Consider the following 26,436-nt stretch of genomic DNA (forward strand, 5'->3'; position numbering starts at 1 on the left):
TGAAGATAGGAGGGGGGAGGGAATTTAGGAGCTAAAAGGGCAAGTTAAAGAATACTTAAAGAATTCACTGTGATTCTTTTTTTTGCTTTAAGAAAGACACACAAGTAGAAATGCCAACATGTGAAAAGATAGTCATCCTTCCTCTTAACAGAAGAAATGCAAATGTAAAGCTATAACAAGATACCTATCACCATTAGCAGAGATATTTTTAACTGATATACCTTGTGCTAGTGAAAGTGTGAGGAAACAGGGGCTCTCCATTGCTGGTGGATGTATAAATTTGTACAAAACCAGAGGAGAACAGTTTGTCAAAATCTGTCCAAATTTAAAGCACCCAAGATCTTTGACCCAGCAATTCTACTTCTGGGAATTTATTCTACAGCTACTTCTTGTGTAGAAAATAGGGATATTTGGGATGGGGATATTTTGTACAGCATTGTTTGTGATAGCAGAGACTGGAACATCCTAAATGGACATTAATCAGAGACTGGTAAGATACATCATATGGTTTGTCGAAATGATGAAATAACATGCAGCCATTTAAAAAAATAGGACAATTCTATGTGTGCTAATATGGAAAGATCTCCAAGATGTATGTTTAGGTAAAAAGAGCAAGGTGAAGATTAATGTGTATATTATGCCACCATTTGTTTTTAAAAATAAAAAGTATAATGGGGAGTGACTGCTAATGGCTATGGGTTTCTTTTTCGGGTGATAAAAATGTTCTGGAATTAGATAGTGGTGAAGGTTGTACAGCCTTATGAATATACTAAAATGCACTGAATTGTAAACTTGAAAATGGTAAATTTTATGGTATGTGAATTGTATGTCCATAAAAATGCAAAGAAAGAAATAAAAGTTATACACATAAAAAATGAACTATTTCTAGAAGGATGTATTGAAAATTGGCAACAGAGATAGTTTGGGGAAGGGGGGAGAAAAGGATGGGAATGGAAGGGAAACACTGTTCACCATATAAAGCAGTGCGTGCCTTTAAAATTGTGAACTATGTGCATGTATCACCTCATCAAAAAATTAATAAACTACTTTATAAAAAGGAGGAATTCTATTAATTACTAAATCTACTTCAACAACATAAAAGCAAATTTCTAAAATTTTACCTGTAACTGCACAATTCCATTGTGATTTAACTTGAATTTTATTGTCAAGTTACCAAATGAAGAAGTATTTGAGAATATGAAAAAAATGCATGTTTAAAGTAATTTTTAAAGAAAATTGCAATAGGTGTAAACTACTAGAGAAACTAGGCCATGCTAATTAGAAGGAATTAATTGGGTAATTGCATTTCACCTACTTAAATTCCCCCGTCACCTTTAATTGGAATAACTTTCCTCTTTACTTCCAGTCCCTAAACCATTATGTATGGTATTGACAGTGTTGTGTAATAAGGTTCTGAATCCCACATCAAGAATGGCTTTATTTCAGTGGAAGATTCCATAAACTCTATATGAGCTGATAATAATGGAAACAACCTTAAGATTATAGACAATGTGATTGAATCTAGTTAACTAAAAAGAGAATCACTTTATCTGAATACACTGATACACTGTTATAACTGATTAAGGTGATGTGAGGAGCCTTGAAGAGAAGACCAATAGGGAGGTGAAAATCCAGTTAGAGATTTTCTGCACAGCTTGGCAAGCAGTTTACTTACGGCTATCAGTGGTGCATGTATTTGATCATTTCTTATTCCTACACCCACGCCTTTTTCCCCCTAAGTGAAAATTTGTCCAAAGGATATTGAATGACTCTTGAATTTCTTAGAAAAATAAATCTTGAGAAAACTAATTTGGAACAAAGAGATGTGTTTCCTACATGTGGAGACCAATGTAGAGGGAAAAAATTCCATTCCCTAATTTAAGTATTAGCACAATGAATAGACTCATATATTTCTTTTTCTCCTATTGCTTTCACAAGGAGAAATGTGAACATGAAATAGAGAAACTCTTACAGGAGAGAGGAAATCTACTTCACATGTATTTGTTTTAGATACATAACCAAAGAAGATGTTGCTGTAGCCTCAGTGGACAAGGTGAAGAATGATGGGGGCCATGTCCGTCTGATCACAAAGGGGTCCAGGCCAGGGGGCCCTTCTACAAAGTAAGGGTTTTTTTTTTACTTGTTGGGCATAGTAGTACTATTTCTTTAAATTTACGCTTTCATTTTTGTAATAATACTTTACCTTTGTGTGGCCACTTTACAGGTTACAAAAAGCTTTTACAATGTAATAGCTCTTCTATCCTCCTAGCAGCCCTGTGCGGCTCCTGATGCCCTCATCTTAGAAATTAGAGGTAAAGAAGGATCCTGCAGGTGGGTCAAGTGACCTGCCCCAGGCCACCAGATGCTAGCAGAACTGAGGTCAAATCTGGGCTCTGTCCCCAGTCTTGAGTTCTTACTATCATAAAAAGTTTTTCTTTTAACACTCTAACAAACAGCCATGGAAAATGAGCAAAGCAGCTATTGTAATTCCCATGTAGGACTTTTCAACAAAACTGAGTAATGTACCTTTTCCTTTTATTCTAACAAATGGAGTTTATGTCCTACCATGTTTCATCTCTAATTTTAATTCTGTCGACTCAGAGTTTACCCATAGGAGGTGCGTATTTAGCAAGTCTCCTGTTCTAATTCCTATCAGCACTATTAACTCCCTGGCTCTGTCACTTAATGGATATGAATGATCTTTTTCCTGAAGGCCAGCAGAGGCCGGAAGAGAGTGTTCCTGGAAGCCTTGGTAACGGCCTCTCGGTCCTAATGAGGTGTGTGACCTGACACATCTAGAGAGCAGGGTAGCCACTAACTTTAGCTGAGGTTTTCCATCACCCTGTCCTTTCCCAGCCTAAAGAAGCATTTTCTAACTTCTCATTTTCCTTCTCGAGAGTCTGAGTGTGTAACTTGAAGACATCTAAGTTCCCAAGAGAGGCAGCATATTTGCAGATTTATTTTTTTGAACACAACTTTCTTTCTTTTACTTGCCGTGGAGTAGTGTGTGTAGCTATTTCATTTCCACACTGAATCACAAAATCTGTGGGCCCCATGTTTACTGCTTATCAGTATAGAAACTTTGAAGACGTTTAAATGAAGTAAAAATTACTTTGAATAGAGTAAGCCTTCATTAGTTACCTAATCAATATTTTGCTCATTCTAGAGAATTTTTTGAAGATGGAGCTTGTGTCCCATTTCTAAATCCCAGCACAGCCCAAGCTGATCTCACTGTGAAACCTTCTACATCCAAAGGCTATTTGCAAGCTGTGGATAATGAAGGAAATCCACTTTGCCTTCTCTGTCAGCAACCCACTTGCCAGAGTAAGCAAGAGCATAAAGCAAGTGCTTGGGATTCACGGTTTTGCTCTCTGAAATGTCAGGAGGAGTTTTGGATTCGATCTAATAACAGTTACCTGCGAGCCAAAGTATTTGAAATTGAACATGGCGTGTGTCAGCTATGTAATCTGAATGCACAAGAACTCTTTTTACGTCTGAGAGATGCCCCTAAAAGTCAGAGGAAGAATCTTCTGGATCTTACCTGGACCTCAAAGCTCCCATTAGAACAGGTAAATTATAATCACGTGACTGATAGAAGGCAACATTGCACTGAGTGATGAATACTGACTCACTGACTTTCTTTTTTTAAACTTTTTAATATGGGAATTTTCAAATACATATACAAAAGTAGAGAGAATGATGGACCCACATACCCATCACCCAACCTTAACAGTTATCAACATTTTGCCATTCATCTTCATCTGTCCCTCACCTCAATTCTTTCTCTCTCCTGGAATTATTTTAAACCAAATTCCAGACAGCGTTTCATTTCACCCTTAAATATTTTCATTATGTATGTCTCACAGATAAAGACTTTCTTTCTCCCTCCCCCCCTTTTTCTTTCTCTCTTTTATTATTTATTTATTCTTTTAATTGAAGTATAGTTGATTTACAATGTGTTAATTACTACTGTACAGCAAAGTGACTCAGCTATACATATATATACACATTCTTTTTTTAATATTCTTTTCCATTATGGTTTATCATAGGTCTGTCTCTCTTTTAAATGTTCCAATATCCATTATCACACCCAACATAATTATAATAAGTCCATGTTTGGTTTCCCATATTCTCTCAGAAATGTCTTTTTACAATTGCTTTCTTCAAATTAGGATCAAAATGTGACCCACACATTGCATTTGGTCATTATGCCTTTTACGTTCCATATAATCTGTAATATCACCCCATCCCTTTTTTACACTATAAATTGTTACATTTGCCTTTAGAATTTCCCACATTCTGGATTTGTCTCCCTGTATCCTCATGATGTTGTCTGACATGTTTCTCCATCCCCCTGATTTCCTGAATAATGGTTATAAGATCTAGAGGTTTAATTAGATTCTGACTAGATTATTTTGGGAAGAGACCTTAACAGATGGTATATTGCATTGAGAGGCACTTATGGTATGCTTGTTCCACTTTTCATGGTGTTAATATTGAATGACAAGGGGTAAACAGATAACCCCCAAAATGTAGTCGTTACAATGAGAAGAAAACTTATATATGTTTATCCCATTGTAAAATGTAATTCATGACAAAAACAGTATTCTTAGCACACTATTCTCAGTATTTACTTTGACTCCCAAAACTCAGTTGGATTTCCAGTGTTGTGATCTAATAAGTACTAAATTTCAAGCTAGAGCAAAATGTGTAATTTTGTAGTAAGCTTAGTTTTGAAAAAAATCACTCTCCGTCTGCTAAAGTATTGGGTAAGTTCCAGCCAGGGAGTCAAATCTTATATTTTTATTTACCTAGTATTGCTGAATCATGACAGAATTAATAAGCATTTCTGCAAAGATGAACTAGCATGACTTTGTTAGGGAAATACACTCTTCCCCTAATGTTATCCAGAGTTACTGAATGATCCTTTGGTCTCACTGGTGAGGGTCACGTCACACCCATCCCGGAGATGTCAGCCAGACTCCAGTTGCTTGCTGCTGCCTCCAGGTGGAGGCTTCCGGAAGACACACAATGAAATGACTCAAGAACATCTTGAAAGCAGTCAGTCCAAGAATGCAGAAGTAACACAGTACACATCTAAAAGAGAAGCGCTCAGAGAATCAGGAGCACTGCAGGGCCCAGATGGAATGACCAGTGGGAGAGGGAGTGATTCTTTCTGGAGGTGAGTTTAGGATGTTGAAGACTGGCCCCAAGTGATTCCGAATTGCTGGGAAGAATAAAGAAGCACCTTCTGGATCACAGGATCTGTCAGAATGGAGACTGCTTGGCACAAAAGAATCGGTTACAAAAGACAGAACCAAAATGGATTTTTTTCCCTAAGAATATGCCATTTGCTTGATGCACAAGACTGCCGTATGAAGTCTCCTCCAACAATGCCAACCTCAAAAATAAAAATCATTATCTATCTTCTAACAGAAGTTGGGAAGTTCAGTGCAGAAATCAGTCCATCTGTAACAGAGTTAAGGTGGACAAAGGTTACTGCTCCAACTTGCTGCTTCCTGGGGCTACTCTTGGGCCAGACACTGCTGCTAAGGTCCCTGAGCCATCCATGGGCCTGACAACTTTCCTGAAGCACTTTAAGAGCTACGTCACAGATTCCCATGGCCAGCAGCCTTGAAGTCGATTATAATATCTTCCTTGTTCAAGACCAAGGAACAAGGAAGATATTATAATATCAATATCGTCTTCACACTCGTCTTTGTGATATTTAAACAACTCTACACTGCTATGTTGTGAGCTGGTTTTACTACCTCAGATAAAATGCTAAAATACATCCCGTTTGAATGTAGGTTATTATTCGTTAAATATGAAGTATGCATATATGGACTGGCCTAAATAGTGGCTGCTTTAAATGAACATCTTTGTTTATTCCAAATATGCAAGCAACAGAGATTTGTTCTAGAAATTTGATTCCAGTCCATGTAACCTAGGAGGTTCCCAGGTAATAGCATAAAAGTTCTGGGTGATAACTGTTAATATTAAACTGTCATTGGTATACTAACAAATGCATTTAGGTCAACAATTAAAAGACTGTCTGAGTCAGTAATATTCAGAAGTTTTTCATTTCTAATCTGTTCTTATTTTTTTCTCAGTTTTGTTTTAGTGACTATATAAACTAGCTCAAAGGTGCAGAAGCAATTGATTTTTCCCAGTCTGTCAGAAGGCTTGGTATTTTATACTTGCTTGTAATTTTTTCAAAATGGGTTAGGTAAGGGGGGAAAAAAACCTTTTTCAGAAACATATTTTTTATTGCTTTCAAATTGCTAACCTAGAGGGTTTTTCCTACTCACAATAAAAGCTATAAAAAACCATCCTAATGTATTTTTCCCTGTGATTCTGCTGTGTGAACATGATTGCACAACGCAAACCCAACAGTTCCTACAGTGTATGTTGAAAATTGCTGATCTTGTGTTCTTATTACAGCTTAATGAAATGATAAGAAACCCAGGGGAAGGGCATTTCTGGCAGGTGGACCACATCAAACCAGTGTCTGGTGGGGGAGGACAGTGCTCCCTGGACAACCTGCAGACCCTCTGCACAATCTGTCACAAAGAGGTCAGTGAAGCTCGCAGACACATTTGACTCCATCTTGAGATATCAAATTGAAAATTGTGCATACAGGTGTGGAAGATTACGTGTGTGAATCTATATCCCTAGTCTGGGATCCGAGATGTATTTTATTCTTTTCATCACTTAACACTTGAGTTTTCTCTTGGGGCCTATGCAAGTTCTCAGTCACAGATGAAAAAGAAACTGCTTCCCTTTCTATTCATTCTAGGACCAGGAAATTTTCACCACCACCTAGAAGAAAATGAATACAACTTACATATTGCATAGTCTTGAAAAGATCCAGATCCTCAAACTAGAAGTTTAGTAAATGGGGACAGTGACATATGTTTGCATCTGCAGCTAAATATGTCCTGAAATATCTGAGAACATTAATAAATTATCTCTAGGACCAACTCAGTTCAACATGCAAACATTACACTGCTGACCTAAATGTGAAACCTGTTAACCTTGGTACATCTTGGAGCAATTACCTATTGCTTAAGAGGAGAAGAAAAGAATGACATAATATTGTCTGTCAACTAGGATGAATTTTTAACAGGCAGTTCAGCAAAAGGTCATAGGATCTGCCTCTTGAGATATAATCTTAGAAAGAAGCATACATTCAATATGCAACTTTGTATCCAACTTTTTTTTTTAATTATGGCAACATTTAAGCATTTTCCCATCCCATGATAAGCATTCAGCGTTCATCATCTGCAATGGCTGCATATTGTCCTATTGAATACGTTTCTACTTTGGTTTATTCAGCCATTCTCATACCGATGAACATTGAAGTAGTTTACATTTTTTGGTGCATATACACAATGCTGCCAACCGCGTTTTTTTGTATATAATTTTTTACATTTTGAGGTTGTTCCTTTAGATTCTCAGATGTAAAAATCACTGAGTCAAGTGTGCAGATATTTTTGAGACTGTAGGAGATAAATTTTCTCCAAGCTGTTTTCCAAAGGACTACGCTCATATACGCTCCTTCCCCCCCGGCACTGAACGGGAGTGCCCGTTTAACTGCACTTGTTATTGCTGATGCGGTGAGAGAATTATTGTGTTTACAAAAGACCCTGATGTTTGTAAAAATGCTAATCAATTGTATTTACACCTTTTTTTTTCTTTCATTTTTTGGCCGTGCCATGCGCTATATGGGATCTTAGTTCCCCGACCAGGGAGCAAACCCATGCACCCTGCGTTGGAAGCGTGGAGTCTTAACCACTGGACCACCAGGGAAGTCCTACACTTTTGAGAACTGTTCAGATCCTTTGCCAGTGTCCATATCATATGAGCACTTTCTTAGCCTCCTTTTAATATTTCAGATTCCTCAATTTCTCCACAAACATAATATTTACATAAACGGGATCATCTCATAAGCAGGGTTTTTTATTTATTTTTAGTTTTAACCTTTTTTCTCTCCTTACCCCTTCCACCTGGATCACTTCACATGTACATGGACTTCAGCTGGGGGAAAAAGTCATCTGATTTCTCAGCTGTGCAAATTATTAGCACATTCAAGACCTATAAGAAAATGAAGATATAGCAAAAGAGAATGTTGCACCCTCTGTAATCACTTTTTCAGAGTCTTATGAAAAACTTTATTTGTGGGAGCAGCAGAAGAATCCAGTTCTGTTCTATCTCGTTTTGGTTTTTTGCATTGGCTTGGCTGTTGGGTTGGGAAAGGCTTCAGAGCCCAGAGAACAGGAGGTGGGTGGGCCCTGCACACACTACATTCTGGGAAATTGCCATGTGGGTGAGGGGAATCATGGCCTCCCCTAGTCCCCAAATGAGGTATTTACCATCTCACTGGGTAGCAAGACAGCCCCCAAAGCTGTGCATTTTCTCCTCAGCATCTGTTCCTAAGTGAACCTACGACCTCAGAGCTACTGGAGTCCTCTGCTTGTGGCTTAGTAACCCCCTCATTGCAAAGCACTGGTAAATGAGCGTGTTGATAATGTATATTTTTTTTAACAGAATACAAAGAGTTTTTGAGTTTCTGTAGCCAGTACTTTTTTTTTAACATGTGTACACATGCATTTTTTTTTTTTTAACTCTTAGAGAACTGCAAGACAAGCCAAGGAAAGAAGTCAGGTGAGAAGACGATCTCTAGCATCAAAGCATGGATCAGACATCACACGATATTTAGTAAAGAAATGAAGGATAAACATTTTTGAATAGAAGATTATGGTTCGTATGTGGAGAATTCAACATAAATTATTTTTCATGTTAGTGTAATCTTTTTTTATAAATTTATTTTATTTTTTTGACTGCATTGGGTCTTTGTTAATGCAAGCAGGCTTTCTCTAGTGTGGCGAGCGGAGGCTACTCTTTGTTGCAATGCGCAGGCTTCTCATTGTGGTGGCTTCTCTTGCTGTGGAGCACGGGCTCTAGGCATGTGGGCTCCTGTAGTTGTGGCTCAGGGGCTCAGTAGTTGTGGCTCACAGGCTCAGTAGTTGTGGCTTTCAGGCTCTAGAGCACAGGCTCAGTAGTTGTGGCGCACGAGTTTGGTTGCTCCGCGGCATGTGGGATCTTCCCGGACCAGGGCTCGAACCCGTGTCCCCTGCGTTGGCAGGCAGATTCTTAACCACTGCACCACCAGGGAAGCTCTCGTGTAATATTTGAAGAATGAAAATTTTCAGAACAAAAATCAAGACTTCAACTTCCCTTTTCATGTTTAAAGCTTTTTGTGTTCAATAGCTTTTGAAAGTTTTGACAGAAAATGAGATACAATACTAAATATTTCTATGATCTTCTTAGTTTTGTGCAGACTCTCGTTTCGGTAAGGTTTTGTTAAGCTTTCAATTCCTTTGTACCCTAATTACAGTATTATGCATAGATTGCTTTTGAAAAATATACTCTCAATTACTTGAAAAATGCTGCTGGATTAGTACTGGTTCTGGACTGCTGTGTGTCTAAACGGAACATTGTAAAACTATAAGGGAAATTTCAGAGGCAAATCATCATTATTTAGGACTTCTGGGCCAATTGTGACCTGCCTGCTTAGTATGCAGTAGAGACTCTTGTTCACTAAATGCCTCCAAAATGGGATTGGGGTACACATTTTGAATGTTGTCTTCTTTGTTTTATTTCTGAGCCAATTGTCTGTTGAAAAGATGCTTTTGAAGATAAGCTAATTGGACCCATGGTGTTTGTGGACAAATTCAGGGGTTCTGGCTAAAGTAACTGTTAAAAATGTTTAATAACTGAAAACATAAAATGCCACTTAAACTTCAGTTTTTAATTAGTTTGTTTTAATGCATAAATCTAGGCATACTGTCAAAGCACCCTTTGTCTCCTAGTTACCATTTTTTGTTCTTAAAATCCTGTTTTATTAAAGGTGTATTCCTGGAACCTCTTTTAAAAGGAATGATGATGATAAAACACTTTATACTGAAACATGATCAGATGGAGATATATGTTAAAGTGCAAGGGTAATATTAAAATGTGACTGATATTCAAAAATAAAAGAGTGATGGTAAAAGAAAACCAAGGCATAATCCTGCAGTACGTCAGAATCATGAGAGCAAAGTGTCAGAACTCCACAAAATACAGGGCCAAGGAAGAACTACATTCACAAAAGGCCTGTTTGTAAATACTGTTTGGATGTAAACCACATTAGTTTGAGCACTCTTTAGTTTTAATTAGTAGCTAGTATTTTACAACATAGAGGACTTATTTTTATAAATATTATACAATCGTGAACCTTACAGAGTTTTTATTAAGTTTACAATATTTCATTCTTTGAGATCCAATAGTATCGTTCATTTTATAAATTAGTTGGTCTTTCTTTGGCCTCCTTTCTGCTTTGCTGGTCAGGCTTTTTGCAGTTTTCTGCCTCATTGCCAGGGTAACCTAGGATTCCTCACAGCTGACAGCTGAGAAGCCAGCACACTGCTTTTCCTCCAGCATGAGGTGTCTGCAAGTGAGACTTTGGTCTAAGTAGGTCAGATTTGAGTGGAGCTTGCTCTTTAGATCAAACTAAAGTGGTAATTCTAGGGAGAAAATTCTTAGATGTAGGAACTGTATGATGGTTTGAGATGGAATGACCCATGAAGATGGTTTCTCTATTTGCCAGATTTCAAAATTCCAACCAGTTAAAAATGCTATAAGAGCATCAAAAAAATTAAAGTAGTTAGGAATATATTTAACCAAGAAGGTGAAATATTTGTACACTGAAACTACAAGTCTTTGGCGAAAGAAAATGAAGAAGACACCAACAAATGGAAAAAAATTCCACGTTCATGGATCAGACAAATAAATATTGTTAAAATATCCATACCACCCGAAGTAATCTACAGATTCAGTGCAATCCCTATCAAAATTCCAATGGTGTTTTCAAGTAGAAAACAATCTACTTGTCCATAAAATTTGTATGGAACCATAAATGACCCCAAATAGCCAAATCAATCTTAAGAAGAACAAATGTGGAGGTATCACTCTTCTGCCCATTTTTTTGATCGGGTTGTTTGTTTTTTAGATATTGAGCTGCATAAGCTGTTTGTATATTTTGGAGATTAATCCCCTGTTGGTTGTTTCATTTGCAAATATTTTCTCCCATTCTGAGGGTTGTCTTGTCTTTTTATTTATGGTTTCCTTTGCTTTGCAAAAGATTTTGAGTTTAATTAGGTCCTATTTGTTTATTTTTATTACTCTAGGAAGTGGATCAAAAAAGATATTGCTGCGATTTATGTAAAAAAGTGATCTGCCTATGTTTTCCTCTTAAGAGTTTTATAGTGTCCGGCCTTACATTTAGGTCTTTGATCCATTTTGAGTTTATTTTTGTGTGTGGTGTTAGAGAATGTTCTAATTTCATTCTTTTACATGTTGCTGTCCAGTTTTCCCAGCACCACTTATTGAAAAGACTGTCTTTTATCCATTGTATATTCTTGTCGTTTGTCATGGATTAATTGACCATAGGTGCATGGGTTTATTTTTTTCTATTTTATTGAATTATAGTTGATTTACAATTTTGTGTTAGTTTCAGATGTACAGCTTCAGATGTACAGCAAAGGGATTCAGTTATACATATACGTATATTCATTCTTGTTCAGATTCTTTGCTTATATAGGTTATCACAGAATATTGAGTAGAATTCCCTGTGCCATATACTAGGGTCCTTGTTGGTTATCTATCTTATGTAGAGTAAGTAGTGTGTGTATGTTAATCCCAAGCTCCTGATTTATCACTCCCCACCACGTTTCCCCTTTGGTAACCATAAATTTGTTTTCAGTATCTGTAAGTCTGTTTTGTAAATAAGTTCATTTGTATCATTTTTAAAATTAGATTCCACATGAGTGATATTATATGATATTTCTCTTTCTCTGTCTGACTTACTTCATTTAATATGATAATCTCTAGGTCCATCCATGTTGTTGCAAATGGCATTATTTTGTTCCCTTTTGTGGCTGAGTAGTATTCCATTGTAAAAATGTAGCACATTTTCTTTATCCATTTCTGTCAGTGGACATTTAGTTTGTTTCCATGTCTTGGCTATTGGAAATAGTGCTGCAATAAACATTGGGGTGCATGTATCTGTTTAATTATGGTTTTCTCCAGATATATACCCAGTAGTGGGATTGCTGGGTCATACGGTAACTCTATTTTTAGTTTTGTAAGGAACCTCCATACTGTTCTCCATAGTGGCTGTACCAATTTATATTCCCACAGTGGAAGAGGGTTGCCTTTTCTCCACACACTCTCCAGCATTTATTGTTTGTAGACCTTTTGATGATGGCCATTCTGACTGGTGTGAGGTGATACCTCATTGTAGTTCTAATTTGCATTTCTCTAATGATTAGTGATGTTGAGCATCCTTTCATGTGTTTGTTGGCAATCTGTATATCTTCTTTGGAGAAATGTGTATTTAGGTCTTCTGCCCATTTGGGGATTGGGTTGTTTTTTGGGGGGGGGTTTGTTTTTGGTATTGAGGTATTTGAGCTCTTTGTATATTTTGGAGATTAATCCCTTTGTAGTTTGCTTTGTTTGAAAATATTTTCTCCCATTCTATGGGTTGTCTTTTCATTTTCTTTATGGTTTCCTTTGCTGTGCAAAAGCTTTTAAGTTTAATTAAGTCCCATTTGTTTATTTTTGTTTTAATTTCTGTTACTCTAGGAGGTGGGTCAAAAAAGATCTTGCTGCGGTTTATGTCAAAGAGTGTTTGTCCTATGTTTTCCTCTAAAAGTTTTATAGTGTCTGGTCTTACATTTAAGTCTTTAATCCATTTGGAGTTTATTTTTGTGTATGGTATTAGGGAGTGTTGTAACTTCATTCTTTTACATGTAGCTGTCCAGTTTTCCCAGCACCACTTATTGAAGAGACTGTCTTTTCTCCATTATATATTCTTACCTCCTTTGTCACGGACTCATTGACCATAGGTGTTTGGGTTTATTTCTGAGCTTCCTATCCCATTCCACTGAATTTTGTCAAAAGCTTTTCCTGCATCTATTGAGATGATCATATGGTTTTTATTGTTCAGTTTGTTAATGTGGTGTATCACACTGATTGATTTGCAGATACTGAAAATAAATAAATTTTTAAAAAATCTATTAAGACGATTTATAGCCTAGTATACATATGATCTACCCTGGAGAATGTCCCATATGCCCCTGAGAAGTATGTATATTCTGTTATTTTTGGGTAGAATGTTCTGTATATTTATGTTTGATCTAGTTGGTTTATTGTATTGTTTTCTTTCTCCTGACAAAGAAAACAAGTCTTTGTCTTTTTTTTTTTTTAATACTGTTCTCCATAGTGGCTGTACCAATTTATATTCCCACAGTGGAAGAGGGTTGCCTTTTCTCCACACACTCTCCAGCATTTATTGTTTGTAGACCTTTTGATGATGGCCATTCTGACTGGTGTGAGGTGATACCTCATTGTAGTTCTAATTTGCATTTCTCTAATGATTAGTGATGTTGAGCATCCTTTCATGTGTTTGTTGGCAATCTGTATATCTTCTTTGGAGAAATGTGTATTTAGGTCTTCTGCCCATTTGGGGATTGGGTTGTTTTTTGGGGGGGGGTTTGTTTTTGGTATTGAGGTATTTGAGCTCTTTGTATATTTTGGAGATTAATCCCTTTGTAGTTTGCTTTGTTTGAAAATATTTTCTCCCATTCTATGGGTTGTCTTTTCATTTTCTTTATGGTTTCCTTTGCTGTGCAAAAGCTTTTAAGTTTAATTAAGTCCCATTTGTTTATTTTTGTTTTAATTTCTGTTACTCTAGGAGGTGGGTCAAAAAAGATCTTGCTGCGGTTTATGTCAAAGAGTGTTTGTCCTATGTTTTCCTCTAAAAGTTTTATAGTGTCTGGTCTTACATTTAAGTCTTTAATCCATTTGGAGTTTATTTTTGTGTATGGTATTAGGGAGTGTTGTAACTTCATTCTTTTACATGTAGCTGTCCAGTTTTCCCAGCACCACTTATTGAAGAGACTGTCTTTTCTCCATTATATATTCTTACCTCCTTTGTCACGGACTCATTGACCATAGGTGTTTGGGTTTATTTCTGAGCTTCCTATCCCATTCCACTGAATTTTGTCAAAAGCTTTTCCTGCATCTATTGAGATGATCATATGGTTTTTATTGTTCAGTTTGTTAATGTGGTGTATCACACTGATTGATTTGCAGATACTGAAAATAAATAAATTTTTAAAAAATCTATTAAGACGATTTATAGCCTAGTATACATATGATCTACCCTGGAGAATGTCCCATATGCCCCTGAGAAGTATGTATATTCTGTTATTTTTGGGTAGAATGTTCTGTATATTTATGTTTGATCTAGTTGGTTTATTGTATTGTTTTCTTTCTCCTGACAAAGAAAACAAGTCTTTGTCTTTTTTTTTTTTTTGGCTGCATTGCGTCTTTGTTGCTGCACGCGGTCTTTCTCTAGTTGTGGCAAGCAGGGGCTACTCTTCATTGTGGTGCACAGGCTTCTCACTGCAGTGGCTTCTCTTATTGTGAAGCACAGGCTCTAGCTGTGCGGGCTTCAGTAGTTGCAGCATGCGGGCTCAGTAGTTGCGGCGTGCAGGCCCTAGAGTGCACAGGCTTCAGTAGTTGAGCCATGTGGGCTCAGTAGTTGTGGCACACAAGCTCTAGGGTGTGTGGGCCTCAGTAGTTGAGGCGTATGGGCTCAGTAGTTGCAGCGCACAGGCTCTAGGGCACGCAGGTTTCAGCAGTTATGGTGCGTGGGCTCAGGAGCTGTGGTGCGTGGGCTCTAGAGCACAGGCTCAGTAGTTGTGGCACACAGGCTTAGTTGTTCCACAGCTTGTGGGATCTTCCCAGACCAGGGATCGAACCCATGTCCCCTGCATTGGCAGGCAGATTCTTAACCACTGCACCACCAGGGAAGTCCGTAAGTCCTCTATTTTTGTACTTATCTTCTACCTGTCTTTTCTATCCATTGTGGAGAATGAGATATTGAAGTTTCCAACTATTATTTTAAAACTGTTTCTTCTGTCATTTTTATGCTTTATGTATTTTGATGTCCTGTTATTAGATACATTAATGAAGTTTATAATTATTTTACTTTCTTCTTCTATTGAATTTTTTATTAATATGTAATATCCTTCATTGTCTTTTGTAACCATTTTTGATTTAAATAATACTATTTTGTCTGATATTATTATAGCTGCCCCTGCTGTCTTTGGTTGCTGTTTGCACGGAATATCCTTTTCTGTCCTTTCACTTTTTTTTTTCTTGGTCCTTTCACTTTTAACCTGTTTCTGTCTTTGGATCTAAAGTGAGTCTTATAAACAGTATCTAGTTGGATCGGTTTTTTTTGTTTGTTTCTGCCAGTCTGTATCTTTTGATTGTTTTTTTTTTAATTTTCTTGGAAAAGTCTCACTGTATTATTTGGTTATGTCTATTCTGATTTTTTTTTCCACAATACTTATGGCTTTGAGACTGCTGATTTTTTTTTTTACATCTTTACTAGAGTATAATTGCTTTACAATGGTGTGTTAGTTTCTGCTTTATAACAAAGTGAATCAGTAATACATATACATATGTTCCTATATCTCTTCCCCCTTGCATCTCCGTCCCTCCCACCCTCCTTATCCCACCCCTCTAGGTGGTCACAAAGCACTGAGCTGATCTCCCTGTGCTATGTGGCTGGTTCCCACTAGCTATCTATTTTACGTTTGGTAGAGTATATATGTCCATGCCACTCTCTCACTTTGTCACAGTTTACCCTTCCCCCTCCCCATATCCTCAAGTCCATTCTCTAGTAGGTCTGTGTCTTTATTCCTGTCTTGCTCCTAGGTTCTTCATAACCTGTTTCCTTTAGATTCCATATACATGTGTTAGCATACGGTATTTGTCTTTCTCTTTCTGACTTACTTCACTCTGTATGACAGCCTCTAGGTCTATCCACCTCATTACAAATAGCTCAATTTCGTTTCTTTTTATGGCTGAGTAATATTCCATTGTATATATGTGCCACATCTTCTTTATCCATTCATGTGATGATGGACACTTAGGTTGCTTCCATCTCTGGGCTATTGTAAATAGAGCTGCAATGAACATTTTGGTACATGACTCTTTTGGAATTATGGTTTCTCAGGGTATATGCCCAGTATGGGATTGCTAGGTCATATGGTAGTTCTATTTGTAGGTTTTTAAGGAACCTCCATACTGTTCTCCATAGTGGCTGTATCAACTGAGGTGTTGGCTGTGGGTTTGTCATATATGGCCTTTATTATGTTGAGGAAAGTTCCCTCTATGCCTACTCTCTGCAGGGTTTTTGTCATAAATCGGTGTTGAATTTTGTGGAAAGCTTTCTCTGCATCTACTGAGATGATTGTATGGTTTTTCTCCTTCAATTTGTTAATATGGTGTATCACGTTGATTGATTTGTGTATACTGCAGAATCCTTGCATTCCTGGAATAAACCCCATTTGAGCATGGTGTCTGATCCTTTTAATGTGCTGTTGGATTCTGTTTGCTAGTATTTTGTTGAGGATTTTTACATCTAACAGCTCTTCTCTACATGTTCGATAGAATTCGCCTGTGAAGCCATCTGGTCCTGGGCTTTTGTTTGTTGCAAGAGTTTTAATCAAGTTTCAATTTCAGTGCTTGTGATTGGTCTGTTCATATTTTCTATTTCTTCCTGATTCAGTCTTGGCAGGTTGTGCATTGCTAAGAATTTGTCCATTCTTCCAGGTTGTCCATTTTACTGGCAGAGTTGCTTGTAGTAATCTCTCATGATCTTTTGTATTTCTGCAGTGTCAGTTATTATTTCTTTTTCATTTCTAATTCTATTGATTTGAGTCTTCTCCCTTTTTTTCTTGAATCGTTGTCTATTCAAGTATTCCACAGATGCAGGTACATCAAGTTGATTGTGGAGCTTTAATGCACTGCTTCTGAGGATGCTGGGAGAGATTTCCCTTTCTCTTCTTTGTTCTCACAGCTTCCAGTGCTCATCTTTGGATTTGGCCCCGCCTCTGCGTGTAGGTCACCAGAGGGCGTCTCTTCTTCGCTCAGACTGGACGGGGTTAAAGGAGCAGCTGCTTTGGGGACTCTGGCTCACTCAGGCTGGGCGAAGGGAGGGGCATGGAGTGCAGGGCGAGCCTTCGGCGGCTGAGGCTGGCGTGACATTGCACCAGCCTGAGGCGCGCCGTGCGTTCTCCCGGGGAAGTTGTCCCTGGATCCCGGGACCGTGGCAGTGGCGGGCTGCACAGGCTCCCCGGAAAGGGGATGTGGATAGTGACCTGTTCTTGCACACAGGCTTCCTGTGGCAGCAGCAGCAGCCTTAGTGTCTCATGCCCCTCTTTGGGGTTCACACTTTTAGCCATGGCTCGTGCCCGTCTCTGAAGCTCCTTTAAGCAGCGTTCTTAATCCCTTCTCCTCGTGCACCAGGAAACAAAGAGGGAAGAAAATGTCTCCCGCCTCTTCGGCAGGTCCAGACTTTTTCCCAGACTCCCTCCTGGCTAGCCGTGGTGCACTAACCCCCTGCAGGCTGTGTTCACGCCGCCCACCCCAGTCCTCTCCCTGTGCTCCAACCGAAGCCTCTGTATCTTTTGATGGAAGGGTTTGATCCACTTATATTTAAAGTTATTACTGACAGTGATGTCAGCATTCTCTCCCCTTTAATTTATAATTAATCAGACATCCATAACTAACCAAAAAAGAGTACCTCTGCACATCATACCAGGAAACCCAAGAGATCATCCATATGTGAACCCAAATGTGGGTGGATTGTACCACGGACGAAGCTGTGGAGCAAGAGGAGTTGCAGTGTAGCCAGCAGCAGCACAGAAGGCAGCAGCAGGTCCAGGGGTTGGTGGCACAACCTCTTTGGCAGAGTGAGTGAAGAATGGAAGCAGTGAATGGTATCTGTCCTGTTGCACATCTGCAGCTAGAGGGATCTGCTGCTCTCTGAGGAGACCTCAGTGACTGGGAGGAGAGAAAGGAAAAGGAGGTAGTAGACAAAGAGAACTGAAGAAAAGTGTCTACTGCTGTCTGCCCCAGGATTCTGGCAAGACAACCACCCACAATCCTCTACAACCCTCCCACTTGAGGATGCCCCTACTGAGCCATGGGCACACCCAAAGCTGCAAGTGCTAAATACAAACCTCCTGCCACTCTTCCACCGCCCCCCCCTTTTTTTTTTTAACCACCAGCATTTTGTGTGTGTGTGTGTGCTTCCAGCCTTAGTGGCAGGTAGCTATTAGTTTTGTAGACTTCTATATCCAGCTCCTTTTCCCAGGTTTGGGAAGTTCTCAGCTATTATTTCCTTAAATAAACTGTCACCCTCTTCCCCTTCTCTTCTCCTTCTGGAATATCCTTATTCTTTTGTTGGCTTTTTAATGGAGTCTGATTGCTCTCATAGGATTTTTTCACATTTAAAAGAGTGATTTCTCTATCCTGATTCATTTCTAGTTTTCTATTTTCCAGCTTACTGATTCTCTCTTCCATCTGATCTGCTGTATTTCTAATGCATTCTTCTTCTCACTTACCAAGTTCTTTAATTCCAGAATTTCTGCTTACTTCATCTTTTAAAACTTTTATTTGGTAAAGTACTCCTTCTGTTTATTAATTTTATTCTTGAGATCATCATATTGCCTTTTACCAACCTCATATTGGTCAGAATGGCCATCATCAAAAAGTTTACAAATAATAAATGCTGGCAAGGGTGGGGAGAAAAGGGACCCTCCTATACTGTTAATGGTAATGTATATTGGTGCAACCACTATAAAAAACAGTATGAAGTTTCCTTAAAAAAGTAAAAATAGACCTACCATAAGATCCAGTAACTCCACTCCTGGGCATATATCTGGAAAACACAAAAACTAATTTGAAAACATACATATACTCCAGTGTTCACAGCAACACTATTTCCAATGTCCAAGACATGGCAGCAACCTAAATGTCCATCAACAGATGAATGGAGAAAGAAGATGCGGTGTGTGTATGTGTGCGTGTGCAAATTTAATGGAATATTACTCATACATAAAAAGAATAATGCCATCTGCAGCAACATGAATGGATATAGAGATGATTATCGTGTTAAGTGAAGTAAGTCAAAGACAAACATCATATGATATCATTATTTGTGGAACCTTAAAAAAATGGTATAAATTTATATATAAAACAGAAATAGACTCACAAACATAGAAAACAAACTTATGGTTACCAAAGGGGATAGTGGGGAGTGGGGGGAGGTAAATTAGGAGATCAGGATTAACACATACACACTACTATATATAAAATGGATTACCAACAAGGACCTACTGTATAGCACAGGGAACTATACTCAATATCTTATAATAACCTATAATAGAAAAGAATCTGGAAAAGAATATATGTATTACATATATATATATAACGTATTAACATATGTATAACTGAGTCACTCTGCTATACATTTGAAACTAACACAACATTGGAAATTAACTATACTTCAATAAAATAATAATTTAAAAAGAAGATATATTACTGTAAATATACAGGCTCCCAACTCCCAAGCACCAAAATATATTACGCAAATAATAACAGATATTAAGGGAGAAATAGACAACAATACAGTAATTGTAGGGGACTTCAATACCTGTCACCAATGGATAGATCATCTAGACAGAAAATCAACAAGAAAATACTTGAATTGAACCACACTTTAGAACAAATGGACTTAATAGATATACAGAACATTCTGTCCAACAGCACCAGGATACACATTCTTCTCAAATGCACATGGAACATCCTCTAGGATAAATCATATGATAGGCCACAAAAAAAAAATCTTTGCAAATTTAAGAAGATTGAAATCATCCAGCTATCTTTTCTGACCACAATAATATAAAACTATAAATGAGAAAAGTGAGAGTATCTACAAATATGTGGAAACTAAAAACACACTTCTAAACAACCCTTGGGTCAACAAAGAAATGAAACTGGAAATGAAAAATTATTTTAATACAAATGAAAATACAACATACAAAATATTGTAGGATGTAGCAAAAGCAGTTCTCAGAGGCAAGCCTGCAACAAAAGTTCATACAGTAAGTGATAAGCAATATCTCAGATAAACAACCTAACCTTACACTTCAAGGGACTAGAAAAAGAACAAGTTAAGCCCAAAATTAGCAAAGGAGGAAAATAAAAAAAGAAAAGGTATAAATGAGATAGACACCAGAAAGAAAACAATAGAAAGAAACAACAAAAGTAAGGTCGGTTCTTTGAAAAGATAAATAAAACTGACCAAACTTTAGCTGGACTAATTGATGATGAAATAGAGAAGACTAAAAATTAGACACAAAACAGGAGACATTACAACTGATACTGCAGAAACACATAGAATCATAAGAGACTACTATGAACAATTATATGCTAACAAATTACATAACCTAGAAGAAATGTATATATTTCTAGAACATATAACCTACCAAGACTGAAGAAAGAAAAATCTGAACAGACCAATAATGAGTAAAGAGATTGAATCAGTAATCAAAAATTCCCCACACAGATAATTCCAGAACCAAACAGCTTCACTAGAGAATCTTAACAAACATTTAGAGAAGAATTAACACCAATCCTCCTCAAATTCTTCTAAATTACTGAGAAGGGAACACTTCCAAACTCATCCTACAAAGCCAACATTATGATACCAAAACCGGATAAGGATACCACAAGAAAAGAAAACTACAGACGAATATCCCTGATGTATATTGATGCATAAATTCTCAAAAAAAATTAGCAAACCAAATTCAAAAACACTTTAAAAGGATTATGCACCATGACCAAGTGGTATTTATCCCTGGGATGCAAGGATGATTCAACATATGTGAATCAATAAGTACATCACATTAATAAAATGAAAGATGAAAATGAAGTAATCAACTCACTAGAAACAGAAAAAGTATGTGACAAAATACAATGCCTTTCGTGATAAAAACCCTTAACAGATTAGGTATAAAAGGAACATACTTCAACATAATAAGGGCCATATATCACAAACCCACAGCCAACATTTTCTCCAACTCAGTGGAGAAAAACTGAAAGTGTTTCCTCTGAAATCAAGAACAAGACAAGGATGCCACTCTCACCACTCCTATTCAAAATAGTACTGGAAATCCTAGCTAGAGCAAATAGGCAAACAAAGAAATAAAAGGTATCTGAATCAGAAAGAAAGAAGTAAAATTTTCACTATTTGATGATTATATGACCTTAGATATAGAAAAATCCCAAAGAGTCAGTCATAAAACTGTTGGAATTAATCAATGATTTTAGTAAAGTGGTTGAATCAACATACAAAAAGCAACTGTATTCCTTTACACTAATGATGAAGCATCTGAAAAAGAAATAAAGCTGTCCCATTCACAATAGCATCAAAAATAATAAAACACTTTAGAATAAGTTTAACCAAGGAAGTGAAAGATCTGTTCAATGAAAACTACAAGGCTTTGCTGAAAGAATTTAAAGAAGATACAAATAAATGGAAAGACATCCCTTGTTCATGGACTGGAAAAATTAATGTTGTTAAAATGGCCACAGTACTCAAAGCCATCTACACATTCAGTGTAACCCCCACCAAAATACCAAAGCCATTCTTCACCAAAATAGAAGAAACAATCCTAAAATTTGTATGAAACCACAAAAGACCCCAAATAGCCAAAGCAATCCTGAGAAAAAAAGAACAGAGTCAGAGGTATTACAGTTCCAGATTTCAAATTATACTACAAAGCCATAGTAAGGAAAACAGTATGGTACTGGCACAAAAACAGACACACTAACCACTGAAACAAAATAAAGCCCCCAAATCAAATCCTGCTATATACTGTCAACCATTATTCAACATGGGAGCCAAGTATACCCAATGGTTAAAGGATACTCTTCAAATAATCTTGCTGGGGGCTTCCCTGGTGGCGCAGTGGTTGAGAATCCGCCTGCCGATGCAGGGGACACGGGTTCATGCCCCGGTCCGGGAAGATCCCACATGCTGCGGAGGGGTTGGGCCCGTGAGCGATGGCCGCTGAGCCTGCGCATCCGGAGCCTGTGCTCCACAGCGGGAGAGGCCACGACAGTGAGAGGCCCGCGTACCTCAAAAAAACACAAAACAAAACAAAAAAAATCTTGCTAGGAAAAGTGGAGAAATACATGCAGAACAATGAAATTGGACCCCTGTCTCATACTGTTCACAAAAATTAACTCAAAACGGATCAAAGACTTAAACATAAGACCTGATAACATAAAACTCCTAGAATAAAACATAGGGAAGAAGCTCATCAATAATGTAACTACATCGGGCTTCCCTGGTGGCACAGTGGTTGAGAGTCCGCCTGCCGATGCAGGAGACACGGGTTCGTGCCCCGGTCCGGGAAGATCCCACATGCCGCGGAGCGGCTGGGCCCATGAGCCGTGGCCACTGAGCCTGTGTGTCTGGAGCCTGTGCTCCGCAACGGGAGAGGCCACAACAGTGAGAGGCCCGCATACCAAATAATAATAATAATAATGTAACTACATCAAATGCAAAAGCTTCTGCATAGCAAAAGAAACAGTTAACAAAATGAAAAAACCTACAGAATGGGAGGAAAATTTTGCAAACCATATATCCAATAAGTGGTTAATATCCAAAATATATAAAGAACTCAATAACAACAACAAAATCCAATTTTTTAAATGGGCAAAGAACTAACTAGACATTTTTCCAAAGAGGATATCAAAATGACCAATAGACACATGAAAAAATGTTCAACCTTACTAATCGTCAGAGAAATGAAAATCAATACCACAATGAGATATCACCTCACACCTGTTAGAATGGCTATCATCAAGAAGAGACAGCAGGTGCTGGTGAGGATGTGGTGAAAAGGGAACATATATACATTGTTGGTGAGAATGTAACTTGGTCCAACCATTATGGAAAACAATATGGAGGTTCTTCAAATATTAAAAGAATAGAGCTGGAGGTATGCTCCCTGACTTCAGACTATACTACAAAACTACAGTAATCAAATAGTATTGTACTGGCACAAAAACAGACACATAGATCAGTTGAACAGAATAGAGAGCACAGAAAAAACCCCACACACTTAAATTCAATTAATCTACAACAAAGGAGGCAAGAATATACAATGGAGAAAAGACAGTTTCTTCAATACATGGTGCTGGGGAAACTGGGCCACTATCTGTAAAAGAATGAAATTAGAACATTTTCTAATACCATATAAAAAAAATAAACTCAAAATGGATTAAAGACCTAAATGTAAGACTGGAGACCATAAAACTCCTAAAAGAAAACATGGGAAGAACACTCTTTGACATAAATTGTAGCAATATTTTTTTAGATCTACCTCCTAAGGCAAAGGAAACAAAAACAAAAATAAATAACTAAAATGTAATTAAACTTCAAAGCTTTTGCACAGCAAAAAGGAAAAGACAACCTACTGAATGGGAGAAAATATTTGCAAATGATATGACTGATAAGGGGTTAATATCCAAAATATATATACAGCTCATACAATTCAGTATCAAAAAAAAAAAAACAGAAAAAAGAAACAAACTAAAAGTGGACAGAAGACCTGAACAGACATTTCTCCAAAGAAGACATACAGGTGGCCAACAGGCACGTGAAAAGGTGCTCAACAGCATTAACTGTCAGAGAAATCCAAATCAAAACCACATGAGATATCACATCACACCTGTTAGGATGACTATTATCAAAAAGAGAAGAGAAAACAAATGCTGGTGAGGATGTGGAGAAAAGGGAACCCTCAAATACTGCTGGTGGAAATGTAAATTGGTGCAGCCACTGTAAAAACAGTATGAAGATTCCTCAGAAAACTAAAAATGGTACTACCATATGATCCAGCAATTACACTCCTGGTTTATATCTGAAGAAAATGAAACAATCAATTCAAAAGATATATGCAACCCAAAGTTTCTAGCAGCATTATTTTCAATAGCCATGATATGGAAGCAACCTAAGTGTCCACCAACACATGAATGGATAAAGATGTGGAATGAATACACACACACACACACACACACACACATACACACACACACACAATGGAATACTACTCAGCCATAAAAAAGAATGAAATGTTGCCACTTGCAACAACATGGATGGACTTGGACGGTATCTTGCTTAGTGAAATAAGTCAGAGAAAGACAAATACTGTATGATATCACTTACATATGGAATCTAAAAAATAAACTAGTGAATATAACAAAGAAGAAACAGACTCACAGATCTAGAGAACAACCTTGTGGTTACCAGTGGGGAGAGCAAAGCGAGGAGGGTTAGGGGATTAAGAGGTACAAACTACTATGCATAAAATAAATTAGCTACAAGGATATATTGCACAGCACAGGGAATGTATAATAACTATAAATGGTATATAACCTCTAAAAATTGTGAATCACTGTGTTGTATACCAGAAAGTTACAAAATATTGTAAATCGACTATACCTCAATTTGTAAAAAAAAGGGAAAAAATTAAAAATAGAAATATGATCCAGCAATTACACTTTTGGGTATATACCCAAAGAAAATGAAAACAAGATTTCCAGGAGATACTTGAACTCCCATGTTTATTGCAGCATTATTCACAATAACCAAGATATGGTACCCAAATGCCCATCAACGGATAAATGGACAAAAAAAAGTGGTACGTATATACGATAGAGTATCATTCAGCCATGAGAAAGGAGGATATCCTCCCATTTGTGACAACATGGATAAACCTTAAGTACATTATGCTAAGCAAGATAAGTCAGAAAGTACTGAATGATGTCATTTATATGTGAAATCTAAAAAAAATTAAACGTGTAAAAAAACAGTGAAATGGTCATTACCAGGGGATGGGAATAAGGATAAGAGTGATGGTGTTTAAGGGTACAAACTTGTAAACAAGCAGTAAAGGAGCCATAGTGATCTAATGCACAGTATAATGAAATGGATATAGACAGTAATTTTGTACTATAATTACGTGATGTGAGAAATAATAGCCTCATCAGCAATCATACTACAATATATAAATGTTTCAAAGTAACATGCTATATAACTTAAACTTACATGATGTCGTATTGTCAAATTTATTCAATAAAAAATAAAAGTAAAAATAAAGTATCATTTGTTATTTGTTTTCTATATACCTTATAGCTTTTTGTCCCTCAGTACTTGCATTATTGTCTTCTTTTGTGCTTAGTGGATTTTTTTATAGTGAGACATTTTAATTTCTTTGTGGTTACCATAGGGATTACATTTAACATCCTAAGGTTCTAACACCATCTTAACTTCAATAACATACAAAACTGTTTCCATACAGCTCCATTCCCCAACCCCTTTCAGTTACTGATGTCACAAAATTACATCTTTATGCACTGTGTGTTCAAAAACATAGGCTAATAATTTTTCTATGCATTAGTCTTTTAAATCATGTAGGGAAAAAAAGTGGTATTCCAAACCAAAGTTACAATTTACTAGCTTTTATAATTTCCCATGTATTTATCTTTACTATAAATATTTATTTCTTCATATGGATTTGAGTTAGTGCCTAGTGTCCTTTCATTTCAACCTGAAGGACTCCCTGTAGCGTTTCCTGCAGGGCAGGTCTACTGGTAATGAATTCCTTCAGCTTTTGTTTATCTGAGGGTGTCTTAATTTCTCTCTCATTTTTGAAGGACAGTTTTGGTAGATGAAGTATTCTTGGTTGACAAGGTTTTTTTTTCTTCTTCTTCTTGCAGCATTTTAAATATATCAACCCACTGTATACTGGCCTCTCAGGTTTCAGATGAGAAATCTCCGCATGATCTTATTTAAGATCTCTCTCTCATATGTGATGAGTCACTTCTCTCTTAATGCTTTCAAGACTCTCTCTTTGTCTTTGTCAGTTTGATTAGAATGTGTCTCAATGTGCACCTTTTTGTGCACATTCTACTTGGTGTTCATTGAGCTTCTTGGATATTGATATTCATGTATTTCATCACACATGAGAAGGTTTTGGCCGTTGCTTCTTCAGATAATCTCCCTGCCCCTTTGTCTCTCTGTTCTCCTTTGAGACTCCCACGAGGCATATGTCCGTCTTCTTTACAGTATCTCACAGGTTCTGCAGGCTCTATTCACTTTTCTTCAGTTTTTTTTCTTTCTGTGACTCAACTCGATAATTTCAATCATCTTTTCTATAAGTTTCTTTCTTTTTCTTTCTCAAATCTGCTTTTGACTCCCTCTAGTGAATTTTTCATTTCAGTTATTGTACTTTTTGGTTCCAGAATTTTTTTTTAGTTCCTTTTTATGTCTTCTCTTTACTAATATTTACAAATTATTCCTACATTGTTTTCTTGACTTTGTTTTCATCTTCTGATAGCTCTTTGAGCATCTTTAAGACAGTTGTTCTAAAGTATTTTTCTAATAAGTCCACT

The 26,436-nt window shown here is 37.2% G+C and overlaps 1 protein-coding gene across 3 annotated transcripts in view; it reads left to right on the top strand.

The window, feature by feature from the left end:
• The window catches only part of ZRANB3 (zinc finger RANBP2-type containing 3), a 253,353-nt gene extending 244,464 nt beyond the window's left edge, over nucleotides 1-8,889 (top strand). For all 3 annotated transcript variants that reach the window (XM_024764099.1, XM_024764100.1, XM_024764101.1), the window contains 4 exons: nucleotides 2,011-2,121; nucleotides 3,167-3,569; nucleotides 6,445-6,576; nucleotides 8,635-8,889. In XM_024764099.1, coding sequence (XP_024619867.1) covers nucleotides 2,011-2,121; nucleotides 3,167-3,569; nucleotides 6,445-6,576; nucleotides 8,635-8,733 — 745 coding nt within the window. In that variant the 3' untranslated portion in view covers nucleotides 8,734-8,889. The remainder of the gene's footprint in view (nucleotides 1-2,010; nucleotides 2,122-3,166; nucleotides 3,570-6,444; nucleotides 6,577-8,634) is intronic.
• Nucleotides 8,890-26,436: the final 17,547 nt, after the last annotated feature.

The sequence above is a fragment of the Neophocaena asiaeorientalis genome, unplaced genomic scaffold, assembly GCF_003031525.2.
Source record: "Neophocaena asiaeorientalis asiaeorientalis breed wild unplaced genomic scaffold, Neophocaena_asiaeorientalis_V1.1 scaffold102, whole genome shotgun sequence".
Classification (NCBI taxonomy): Eukaryota; Metazoa; Chordata; class Mammalia; order Artiodactyla; family Phocoenidae; genus Neophocaena; species Neophocaena asiaeorientalis.